At 28.7% G+C, this 12,127-nt stretch overlaps 1 protein-coding gene across 1 annotated transcript; it reads left to right on the forward strand.

The window, feature by feature from the left end:
* Positions 1 to 888: 888 nt before the first annotated feature.
* Positions 889 to 1,205, forward strand: LOC143599759 (uncharacterized). Its single transcript, XM_077077639.1, has one exon. It carries the CDS (start codon positions 1,011 to 1,013, stop codon positions 1,203 to 1,205), a length of 195 nt encoding a protein of 64 aa, XP_076933754.1. The 5' UTR covers positions 889 to 1,010.
* Positions 1,206 to 12,127: the final 10,922 nt, after the last annotated feature.

Genomic DNA, 12,127 nt, shown 5'->3' on the forward strand with positions numbered 1-12,127 from the left:
TAATGATGGGTTAAGCTGGATCTACTGGTTGAAAAGCTCAAATAACTGAAAGTTAATCGGACATTTGATTCGTTAAAATTGGTATCTTAGCTACCAATGATCACGAATAGCTTTAATACATATTGATAAGTTGAAAACTGGACATAATTTCCCCGTTTTCTCCCCAATCGAGATATCCTCTGTTTCGCCCACAAAAGATTCATTTCATCATCAAAATTTTGGAGCGTGAAGTGCAATTAGATCCGTTTTGGGGGGGATTCGGATTACTATTATCAATTAGAAGAATTTATGGTTGTCTTAGTTGGACTACTACATTGAAGTATCCAGGCTCCGTTAAAAAAAACCAAGTGGTAATATATCTATTTCTATTTTATTTTATATCATAAAGTATTCCTTTTTTTAAAGAAATTTTTTTTTCAAACTATTATGTTAATCAATTGAGTAATATGCATGAATCCGTCAACCTTTTTTACGGAATGCATGAATTGAAAAAAAAGGGAGGGATAACAAAAAGAAGTGGTAATGGGAACATTTGTACTATATGTGGTTTACAAGTTTTATAAGTTTTAAGAAATCATAGAACTAGATAAACTGATAAAGGATCCTAAGCATTATGTTGAGAGATAACAGTAACTAAGTAACATGTAGCCTTAATTTATTAATATTGATTGTTCATTAAATAAACACAATGTTAGATAAGTAACCAGGGTCATACATGAGAGCTGATTCACTTTTTATATAGTACAATTAACGTAGATAAAAACATTAATTTTGGTGAAAATTCGATAACAACGTGTATAAGAATCATAAACTTTATAAAAAATTGAGAATAATTCAAAGTCAATATTTTCGTAGAATAATGTCAAAGGACCAAAATTGTATATGTACAAAGCTTAGGGTACATGACTTGGGGAAGAAGCCATCGAATGACCCCTGCTCCAAGTTAACCACAAAATATATAGAAAATTGTATATTCTAATTTGCCATGTGATTTGAATAGTTGATCCAACATGGGTATAATCAAAAGCAGCTTTTCATTCATGTTAGGCACGGCTTTCGGGATCTACGTTGCTCAGAACTACGATGTGCCCAACGTTAACAAGCTTTACAAGACAGGTGTCGTGATCGCCAAGCATTATGAAGAAAATTATCGCAAACGAAAGACAAGCAACGATGATGATGATGATGATCGAATAAACAGATGATTTGCCTTTAGTAGGATCTTGTTATTCAAAAGGACGTTGCAGTGTAGCTAGTCGCTTGTTTACCTGCCAAATTATTGTAAACTGTTTGAATTTGATGATATAAACAGCATAATAATTTAAGTCACAAGTATATCAACTCCTAATGTGATATTTTTTTTTTCAATTTGAATTTCGTTTATGGAAATTGCACATTAATGATTAGGGATTTGAATGATGGATTGAATTTATGTGTTTTGAAATTGTTGTCAGTTTGGGTTTTTGATTGTTGGATTAGAATTGGAGGGCTGATTCAAGTTAAATATTATCATTCAAAGAAAATAAAAATATCTGGTATTGATTTAGGATAACTCACATGGTAGACTGGTTCCAATGTGAAGTCGTTGTCCACTATCACATGTATAAATATGTAATGAATGAGCGTCCTTTGTCAACAATCAACCCAAGTGTGGATACCAATCTAATCACAAGTCGTTGCACACACTGTTACAAAAAAATAAAAATAAATTTTTTTTATCTAAATCACCGTAGGTCAAAGACTCATTAATTGTTTAAAATCGGTTAAAATTGGAATGTATGATAGACAACATATTCGAAACCAATTAATGATTGTTGTGAGAGGTTTCACAAACTAAATCGTGAACACCCCTAATCATCATCTGAAAGCTAAAAATATTATGATGTCACACTAATGTTAGATGCATATAGTATGTTAAGAGAATGAAAAATACAACTATTACATCGTCGACACTTTAGCAAAATCATTATTTAATGATAAATAAAGAACTATTTATAATGTCTAGCGCAATTTCTAAATATTATAAATTGCAAAAACACATTAACATTTGTACATGTTTCTTTTGTTTTTTCTGTAAGTATGATACATAAGATATTACCGTCTCTGTTTCTTTCTCACTACACGTGATTATCTCCAATACTTTAATAATTAACATGATGTTGCAAGTTCATTTTGTCAACAGAATAAAAAGATTTAATAACAATGAAAAATACTAAAATGATTTAAAACTAAATTAAAATTATTTTATTGAAAGTTTGAAGTGGAAACTTGATGATGATGTTATATTGTTATGAGAGGATGATACAAATTTAACACCTATCTATCTCTTTTATAATATTTTTAAGGAATTAATAGACCTCAACAGGACCCGGAATTAACCGAGTCAGAAATGGATTTCTCTATATCATGAATAATATAGAAAAAATTGATTTTAGACCAGGTTCCCTGGTAAGAGATAAAATAAATTCTGAATTCCAAGATCCTAAATGGGAGGAATTTAGAAAATGGTACTTAAAAAATTTTGAAATAAAACAATTACTATATTTTCGAGATGAATTTTATAAAGAATTAGAAGAACAAAATTGTATTATTTATTTTGTTCCATGGTTCTTTAATAAGTATGTGAATAGTATAATTTCTACTATTTACAGAGAATATGATTTAGGAGAAAAGAAAATAAAATCTATTTTCCCTCCTCAAACAAGTTTTAAAATTGAAAAAGAAAAGGTAACAATGTATTACCAAGCTTTTCAAAAATTACTGGAAGGTGATACTTTACCAGTAACAATTTTCCACCTAAATAAATTATTTAAACATATAAATTATACAAATTTATGTTTAATTATATTAGGAGAACAATTAGGTTCTATCCAAGAAAAAATTGAGGAAATAACCTCTTTAGTAAAAAATAAAAAAGTTTTTGAAACAGGAGAAGTTATAGCAGTTCCAGCTATTCAACCCCCTCCTGAAATAAGAGATTTTAAATTAAAATCTAATTCTGAAATATCTAAATTATTAGATACTAAATTGGAATTTATTTCAGAAAAAATGAAAGGTTTAAATATAAATACTCTTTCAAAAGAATTTTCTAAATCCACAAATAAAGAAAATTATAAAGAACAAATAAACTTAGAAATTGCTAAGTTACAGAATAAATATGCTAATAAACCTAGCATGAATAAATATTATTATGATAGACCAACTCCTCAAGATGTCTTAATAGAAGAACAGGAGTACATAGTAAATAATTCTTATAGTGGGAAGAACATCTATGAATGGAACATAGATGGTCAAACTGACACCCAAATAGCTAATACTATACATCGAATGATGATGTATTCTACGATATGTAAAGCAAATGGAAATACAGATAAATCTATTGCTAAAATGATAGTAGCAGGATTTACTGGTCAATTAAAAGGATGGTGGGATAATTATTTAACCCTCCAAGACAGAGAACAAATTTACTCTTCTGTAAAAGAAGAAAATGATATCAGTCAAGAAAATAGTGTGTATACTCTTGCTATCAATATAATGGAACATTTTACAGGCAGATGGTCTGATAATTCTGAAAATATTAGAACTCTTTTGCAAAATCTAAAATGTAAAACCCTTACATCATTTAGATGGTATAAAGATACATTTTTATGCAGGGTAATGGAATTACCAGAGAGTAATAGTACTCATTGGAAGTCTAAATTTATAGACGGTTTACCTCATTTCTTTTCAGAAAGAGTTAAACAGAAATTGAGAAAAGATAATATTAATATTAATTATGATGAATACACCTATGGTAGTTTAATAGGTATATGTAAAAATGAAGGATTAGCTTTATGTAATGAAATAAAGCTAAATCAGCAAATTAAAAGACAGTCTTTAATGGAAAAAAGACAGTTAGGCCAATTTTGTGATCAATTTGGCATGGAGAGAATTACTCCCCAAAATAATAAAAGAAAAGAATCTTCTTCTCAAAAACCAAAAAAATATTTTAAAAGGAAAAGGAAAAGAGAAGAAAGAAAAATAGAAAGAGATAAGAAAAGGGAAATTAAACCCTTTGAAAAATTTTATAAAAAATCTTTTATAATTTGTAGAAAATGTGGCCGTCCAGGTCATAAAGCAGCAACTTGCTGGGTAAAGAAAAAATTGAATGAAATAAAATATGATAATCTTAGAGAAACTTTAGAAAAAGATTATCATAAATTCTAATAGTACTTCTGATGAATCAGAAGCAGAATCTTCATATGAAGATATAAACATTTTAGATAATGAAAGCTTTATTTCATCTTCTTCAGATGATAATAGAGATTGTCATGAAGATTGTTGTAACAATGAGATAAATAATGATTCAATTTATGATATTATATCTCAATTCCAAAATATGGAATTAAATGTTATAACAAATGAATTTTTAGATTTATTAAAAAATATTCAAGATAAAATTAAGAAAGAAATGATTTTAGACTTAATAAGAAATGATAAAGGTGAATCATCTTCATCTAATAAAAATTTTCAACCTTATACTTTTGCTGAGGTTAAGAATCAATTGAATAGAAGAAATCAACCAAATAAACAGGTTGGTATTGAAGAATTAAAAATTGAGATTAATAATCTTAAAATAGAAATTAATAATCTTAGAAATAATAATAATAATTTAGAAGAAAGAATTATTAATTTAGAAAAAAGAAGATTGGAAATTAATGATGTAAATTTTCCAAAACTTCAATTAGAAAATTATTTAAAACAAATAGAAGAAATAACTTCTCAGAAATGGCATATTAAAGTCAAATTAATGATTGATAAACAATTTTCCAAAGAATTTACTGCTCTTTTAGATAGTGGAGCAGATTTAAATTGTATTCAAGAAGGATTAATCCCTTCAAGATATTTTCATAAAACCACCCAGAAATTAGGGTCTGCTGGTGGAAAACCATTACAGATAAGTTATAAGCTTCCCAATGCTTATATCTGTAATAATAATAAATGTATTCCTAATAGTTTTATTCTTGTTAAAGATTTAACAAGTCAAGTAATACTTGGATCACCATTTTTTAAGAAAATATTTCCTTTAACAAAAGTGGATGAAAAAATTATAAAAGGAACATTTCAAGGTGAAGAAATATCCTTTGAATTTGTTTCTGAACCAATCACTAGAATCATCAATAATATGATTGATGATTTAATTAAAGCAAAAATAAACCAAATAGAATTTTTAAAACAAGAAATAAATGAATTAACTATTTCAGAAAATTTAAAAAATCCTAAATTAAAGGATAAAATAAAATTGATTCAAAATAAGTTTTCTTTACAAATATGTAATGATCACCCAAATGCTTTTTGGGATAGAAAGAAACATATTGTTTCACTTCCTTATGAGGAAGATTTTAATGAAAGACAAATTCCTACCAAGGCTAGACCTTGCCAAATGAATTCTGAATATTTAGAATTATGTAAAAAGGAAATAGAATCCTTAATAAATAAAGGATTAATTAGAAAATCTAAGTCTCCTTGGTCATGTACAGCGTTTTATGTTAATAAACATGCTGAGCAGGAAAGAGGAGTTCCTAGATTGGTTATAAATTATAAACCACTTAATAAAGTGTTAAAATGGATTAGATATCCAATACCTAATAAAAAGGATTTATTGGATAGGCTGCATGATGCAGTTATATTTTCTAAATTTGATCTAAAATCTGGATACTGGCAGGTTCAAATTAATGAATCTGACAGATATAAGACAGCATTTACAGTTCCATTTGGACATTATGAATGGAATGTAATGCCTTTTGGGTTAAAAAATGCACCCAGTGAATTTCAAAATATAATGAATGATATATTCATTCCTTATTCAAATTTTATCATTGTATATATCGATGATATATTAATATTTTCAAAAAATATAGAAATGCATTTTCAGCATTTAGAAATCTTTAAAAATATTATTATAAAGAATGGTTTAGTAATTTCTAGACCTAAAATGATGCTTTTTCAAACTAATGTTAGATTCCTTGGTCATAATATTGATAAAGGAGTTATAATTCCAATACATAGAAGTATTGAATTTGCTTCTAAATTTTCTGATGAAATTTTAGATAAAACTCAATTACAAAGGTTTCTTGGGAGTTTAAATTATATTTCTCCTTATTATGAAAATCTTGCAAAGGATACAGCTATCTTGTATGATAGATTAAAAAAGAATCCTAGGTATTGGTCAAACGATCATACTAAGGCAATACAAAAAATTAAACATAAGGTTCAAAATCTTCCATGTTTGAATCTTGCTAACCCAAATTGGGAAAAAATAGTTGAAACTGATGCTAGTGACATTGGTTATGGAGGAATTCTTAAACAAGTTTCTCCAAACAATAAACAAGAATATTTGGTTAGATTCCATTCTGGAAAATGGAATAATAGTCAAAAAAATTACGCAACTATTGCAAAAGAAGTTTTAGCAATAGTAAAATGTGTTTTAAAATTTCAAGATGATTTATATAATCAAAAATTTATAATAAAAACTGATTGTCAGGCAGCTAAATTTATGTTTGACAAAGATTTTAAACATAATGTTTCTAAACAAATGTTTGCAAGGTGGCAAGCTCATTTAGCCCCTTTTGATTTTGAAATAATCTATAAAAAAGGATCTGATAATAGTTTACCAGATTTCTTGACGAGAGAATTTCCCGATTCTATTTTGCAGAATTAATGGGAATTAAAGGACCATTGAAAATTGCAATGGGAAATATTAGAAGACAAATTGACTTTGAATATAGGATGAGGATGAGACATGCTTTAAGAATAGCAGAATATAATATGGATTATTCTTTACATCCTCAAGAAAAAAATTTTCTTATAGCAAATGAATGGAATCAATACTATATTTTTAAGAATCGAATAAAGATTCTTCAAGAAAAAGAGATAATAATCTCTTGTGCTTAATTTTATTTGCAGGAATGGATCCTCCATGGCGAGGAGGAAAGAAGAGCCAATCCTCCAATAGAGGAAGAGGCAGAAATTCTCATAATAATTCTGAAATAATTATTGGTCAATTTGGCCAAAAGAGGCTAATAGCTTCCAATATTGCTAATATAGCAAATTCATCCAGTAATACTGGAAAAAATAGATTTAATGATCCTGAATACCAGGAATTCCTAGCTTTCAAAGCAGCTAAGGAAAAAGGAAGCAATACTTCCTATTCAATTGTTACTCAATCAGAAGAATCTGATGAAAGTTCTTATGATCAAAATCCTTATAAGGAGATAATTTTACTCCTTGATAATAAACAGCTTAAATGGAAAGATAATCCATGGACCTTAATGGAAAGGTTTTTCGATACTGGATCATACCCAGCTGGAATTTATAAATCAAGATTCGTTTATGAATCAATTTTAAGAGCAACCGAATCTGCTCAAATTTTCCATCATAATTCTGGAAATGCTAAGGTTTTTACCTATAGCAAAATAATTATTAAAAGGATAATATCCTTAGAAGATTGGGGAAATTCTCCATTAAAAGAAAAGGAGATGAGTCATCCAGAATCTGGTGCTCTTATCAAATTTAATTATTGGGATTATATTGAAGCTTTCAATAAAGCTTTTCTATATCAAAATCCAATGAAGAAACATTCTTGGTTCTTCAAGATATGTCCTCAGGTTTATAACCAGGATATACCTAATTGGTTTTTAAAATGGTGGATTTCCTATGGAACATCTGTAAAAATTTTACCAAAATCCTTTAAAGGATACTATAATAAATGGGTTGAATTATCTCCCAGAATAATCGAAGCTACTCATAATAATGAGTTAATTGAAGGAATGCCTTCTCTATTTTTCTTTATGGAATTTGGAATTCCATGGATATGGAGATGGTCTTCAGAAGTTGGTCATACCACTCAAAATATTCCATGTTTAAGAAGAATTTTCTATACAAAATTTTGGAAAAAATTGACTTCAAAAAATAAAGAAGGAATCATAGAAGGTCAAGAGACCATTGATCAAATCGAATCAACTCTGGACCTGTACCAAAAACAAATTCAGGTTCAATCTCAAAGAGAATCTCCTAGCCCATTTCAACAAATTGCTAGGAAGATATCAATTAAAGAAGGAAAGGATCTTTCCAGAAAAGATTTACTGGAAAAATACTTTGCAGCCATGGAAGAAGATTTAATAAAAAACTTCCAACCAGGGCAATCTTCATCACAATACTCTTCAAATCCATCTTCTAATCAAGAAGAAGAAGACGATACAATGTTAGCAGGTTATTCTCAAAATCCAGAAGATGATGTCATGGATGAGGTCACAATAAAGGCCAAAACAAAATTGGAAAAGTTAAAGAAGAAAATAATTGAATCAATTAACAATGAGGACGAAATTATGGGTCGCAGATCACATGCGTCTGATTAAAGGAGAATCAATAATTCAAAAAGTTGGGTAGTGGTACAATAATTAAAGCCAGCTGCCCAGACAAATGGAATCTCTTTCGGACACAATTGTCCAGATAATTGATGTATAATTATTACTTTTACTGTTGTTCTTTTGTTTGTTTTTTAGAACTCCCATTATAAAAGGAGTAGTAGGGTTTTGTTTAGAAGCAGAGATCAGAAAACCACTGATCAAAAACCCTCTCTTTCACTTGTAAAATATTCGATAATAAAAATCTTTGAAGTTTTTAAGTACTCCATACTCCAGGTACAATTCATTATTTCTTTACTATTTTATTTTTATAATTTTAGCCTAATGAAAGGCTAAACTCCTAAAGTGTTGATTCACACCATGACCTAGTTATAATCCATGTCTCATAAAAAAAAAAAAAAAAAAAAAAGTCTGAAATTTTTGAAATATGTATGAGTGCTGGGCTGGTTCTATACTAAACAGGCATGTGAATATGTGTAGTGGTCGAATTATGGTAGCCCGTTTTAGCCGTTTTGATGATTGAAGGCGTTTTTAGGGCGTGGCCTGTACTGACCATATACTATTCAATGATGACAGTTAAGTATGGGTAAAACATCCATATGGCCTATTCATATATATTTTAGAAAATCAAGAAAAATTTTTAATTTTTAATTTTTAATGGATTATTAATAAGAGATCGAAAGATACCCGGTCTCTGATCCTGTATTTATGGTATCAGAGCCATGGTGAATAATTAGTGTCCTTGGGGAATCAACACTTTAAGTTTGTTTATGAATATTATTAAAAATAAAGATACAATTAAAAACAGTATTGAGGAAGAATATGATATTCCTCACAATCTTGATTTATTAAATCAATGGACAATTCCAAAAATTAATTATAACCAAATTTATAAATATGGTTATATGGAAAAATTAAGTTTTAAACAAGTAGTTAGAACTACTGAATCAACAATATCTCTTAATAAAGAGGATATGATAATGAAACTCTTAAATAACAGAGAAATAATCAGATATAAGAATAATGAATATAAATTCATTCATATTGGTTTAGTGCAAATTGCCTTTAAACCATTAACATTAGAAGGTCTTCCAGAAAGCTTTATAGCTGTTCTAAGAGATGGAAGAAATTTAGATTGGAAACAATCCTTAATAGGTATTGTTCAATCTAGTCTGGCACATGGTCCAGTCTATTTTAATGTTTATCCAAATTTACAATTATCTTTAACTGATGTGAATATCACAGATGCTTTAACATTAAATGTTAAAACTAATGGTTACAATTATGCTCCAGGATCAGAAGTTATATGTGTTTGTTATAGAATTTATTACAAACCATTATATACTTTGAATCCTAGATGCAAAATGGTTGATAAACCATTAAATGAAACAATAGTTATAGAAACTAATTTTGGTAAGTCAAATATTACCACTAGAAGAAAAATTAGATGGGAAGAAATAAATTTTCCGGATAATTGGGTATTAAAAGAAAATACCCCATCTCAATCTTATATTGATAACAATCCTTTAGAAATTTTACAAACAACTGAAGGAAATGTTCAAATACAATTTGAAAAAGTTACACCTAGAATAACTAGGTATTGGTCAAATGATCATACTAAGGCAATACAAAAAATTAAACATAAGGTTCAAAATCTTCCATGTTTGAATCTTGCTAACCCAAATTGGGAAAAAATAGTTGAAACTGATGCTAGTGACATTGGTTATGGAGGAATTCTTAAATAAGTTTCTCCAAACAATAAACAAGAATATTTGGTTAGATTCCATTCTGGAAAATGGAATAATAGTCAAAAAAATTACGCAACTATTGCAAAAGAAGTTTTAGCAATAGTAAAATGTGTTTTAAAATTTCAAGATGATTTATATAATCAAAAATTTATAATAAAAACTGATTGTCAGGCAGCTAAATTTATGTTTGACAAAGATTTTAAACATAATGTTTCTAAACAAATGTTTGCAAGGTGGCAAGCTCATTTAGCCCCTTTTGATTTTGAAATAATCTATAAAAAAGGATCTGATAATAGTTTACCAGATTTCTTGACGAGAGAATTTCTCGATTCTATTTTGCAGAATTAATGGGAATTAAAGGACCATTGAAAATTGCAATGGGAAATATTAGAAGACAAATTGACTTTGAATATAGGATGAGGATGAGACATGCTTTAAGAATAGCAGAATATAATATGGATTATTCTTTACATCCTCAAGAAAAAAATTTTCTTATAGCAAATGAATGGAATCAATACTATATTTTTAAGAATCGAATAAAGATTCTTCAAGAAAAAGAGATAATAATCTCTTGTGCTTAATTTTATTTGCAGGAATGGATCCTCCATGGCAAGGAGGAAAGAAGAGCCAATCCTCCAATAGAGGAAGAGGCAGAAATTCTCATAATAATTCTGAAATAATTATTGGTCAATTTGGCCAAAAGAGGCTAATAGCTTCCAATATTGCTAATATAGCAAATTCATCCAGTAATACTGGAAAAAATAGATTTAATGATCCTGAATACCAGGAATTCCTAGCTTTCAAAGCAGCTAAGGAAAAAGGAAGCAATACTTCCTATTCAATTGTTACTCAATCAGAAGAATCTGATGAAAGTTCTTATGATCAAAATCCTTATAAGGAGATAATTTTACTCCTTGATAATAAACAGCTTAAATGGAAAGATAATCCATGGACCTTAATGGAAAGGTTTTTCGATACTGGATCATACCCAGCTGGAATTTATAAATCAAGATTCGTTTATGAATCAATTTTAAGAGCAACCGAATCTGCTCAAATTTTCCATCATAATTCTGGAAATGCTAAGGTTTTTACCTATAGCAAAATAATTATTAAAAGGATAATATCCTTAGAAGATTGGGGAAATTCTCCATTAAAAGAAAAAGAGATGAGTCATCCAGAATCTGGTGCTCTTATCAAATTTAATTATTGGGATTATATTGAAGCTTTCAATAAAGCTTTTCTATATCAAAATCCAATGAAGAAACATTCTTGGTTCTTCAAGATATGTCCTCAGGTTTATAACCAGGATATACCTAATTGGTTTTTAAAATGGTGGATTTCCTATGGAACATCTGTAAAAATTTTACCAGAATCCTTTAAAGGATACTATAATAAATGGGTTGAATTATCTCCCAGAATAATCGAAGCTACTCATAATAATGAGTTAATTGAAGGAATGCCTTCTCTATTTTTCTTTATGGAATTTGGAATTCCATGGATATGGAGATGGTCTTCAGAAGTTGGTCATACCACTCAAAATATTCCATGTTTAAGAAGAATTTTCTATACAAAATTTTGGAAAAAATTGACTTCAAAAAATAAAGAAGGAATCATAGAAGGTCAAGAGACCATTGATCAAATCGAATCAACTCTGGACCTGTACCAAAAACAAATTCAGGTTCAATCTCAAAGAGAATCTCCTAGCCCATTTCAACAAATTGCTAGGAAGATATCAATTAAAGAAGGAAAGGATCTTTCCAGAAAAGATTTACTGGAAAAATACTTTGCAGCCATGGAAGAAGATTTAATAAAAAACTTCCAACCAGGGCAATCTTCATCACAATACTCTTCAAATCCATCTTCTAATCAAGAAGAAGAAGACGATACAATGTTAGCAGGTTATTCTCAAAATCCAGAAGATGATGTCATGGATGAGGTCACAATAAAGGCCAAAACAAAATTGGAAAAGTTAAA

The sequence above is a fragment of the Bidens hawaiensis genome, unplaced genomic scaffold, assembly GCF_021521415.1.
Source record: "Bidens hawaiensis isolate Kalapana, Puna unplaced genomic scaffold, B.hawaiensis_p1.1 tig00052667_1, whole genome shotgun sequence".
Taxonomy (NCBI): Eukaryota; Viridiplantae; Streptophyta; class Magnoliopsida; order Asterales; family Asteraceae; genus Bidens; species Bidens hawaiensis.

Coding starts and splice junctions, on each gene's coding strand:
- LOC143599759 (XM_077077639.1), top strand. CDS start 1,011: ATGGGTATAATCAAAAGCAGCTTTTCATTCATGTTAGGCACGGCTTTC.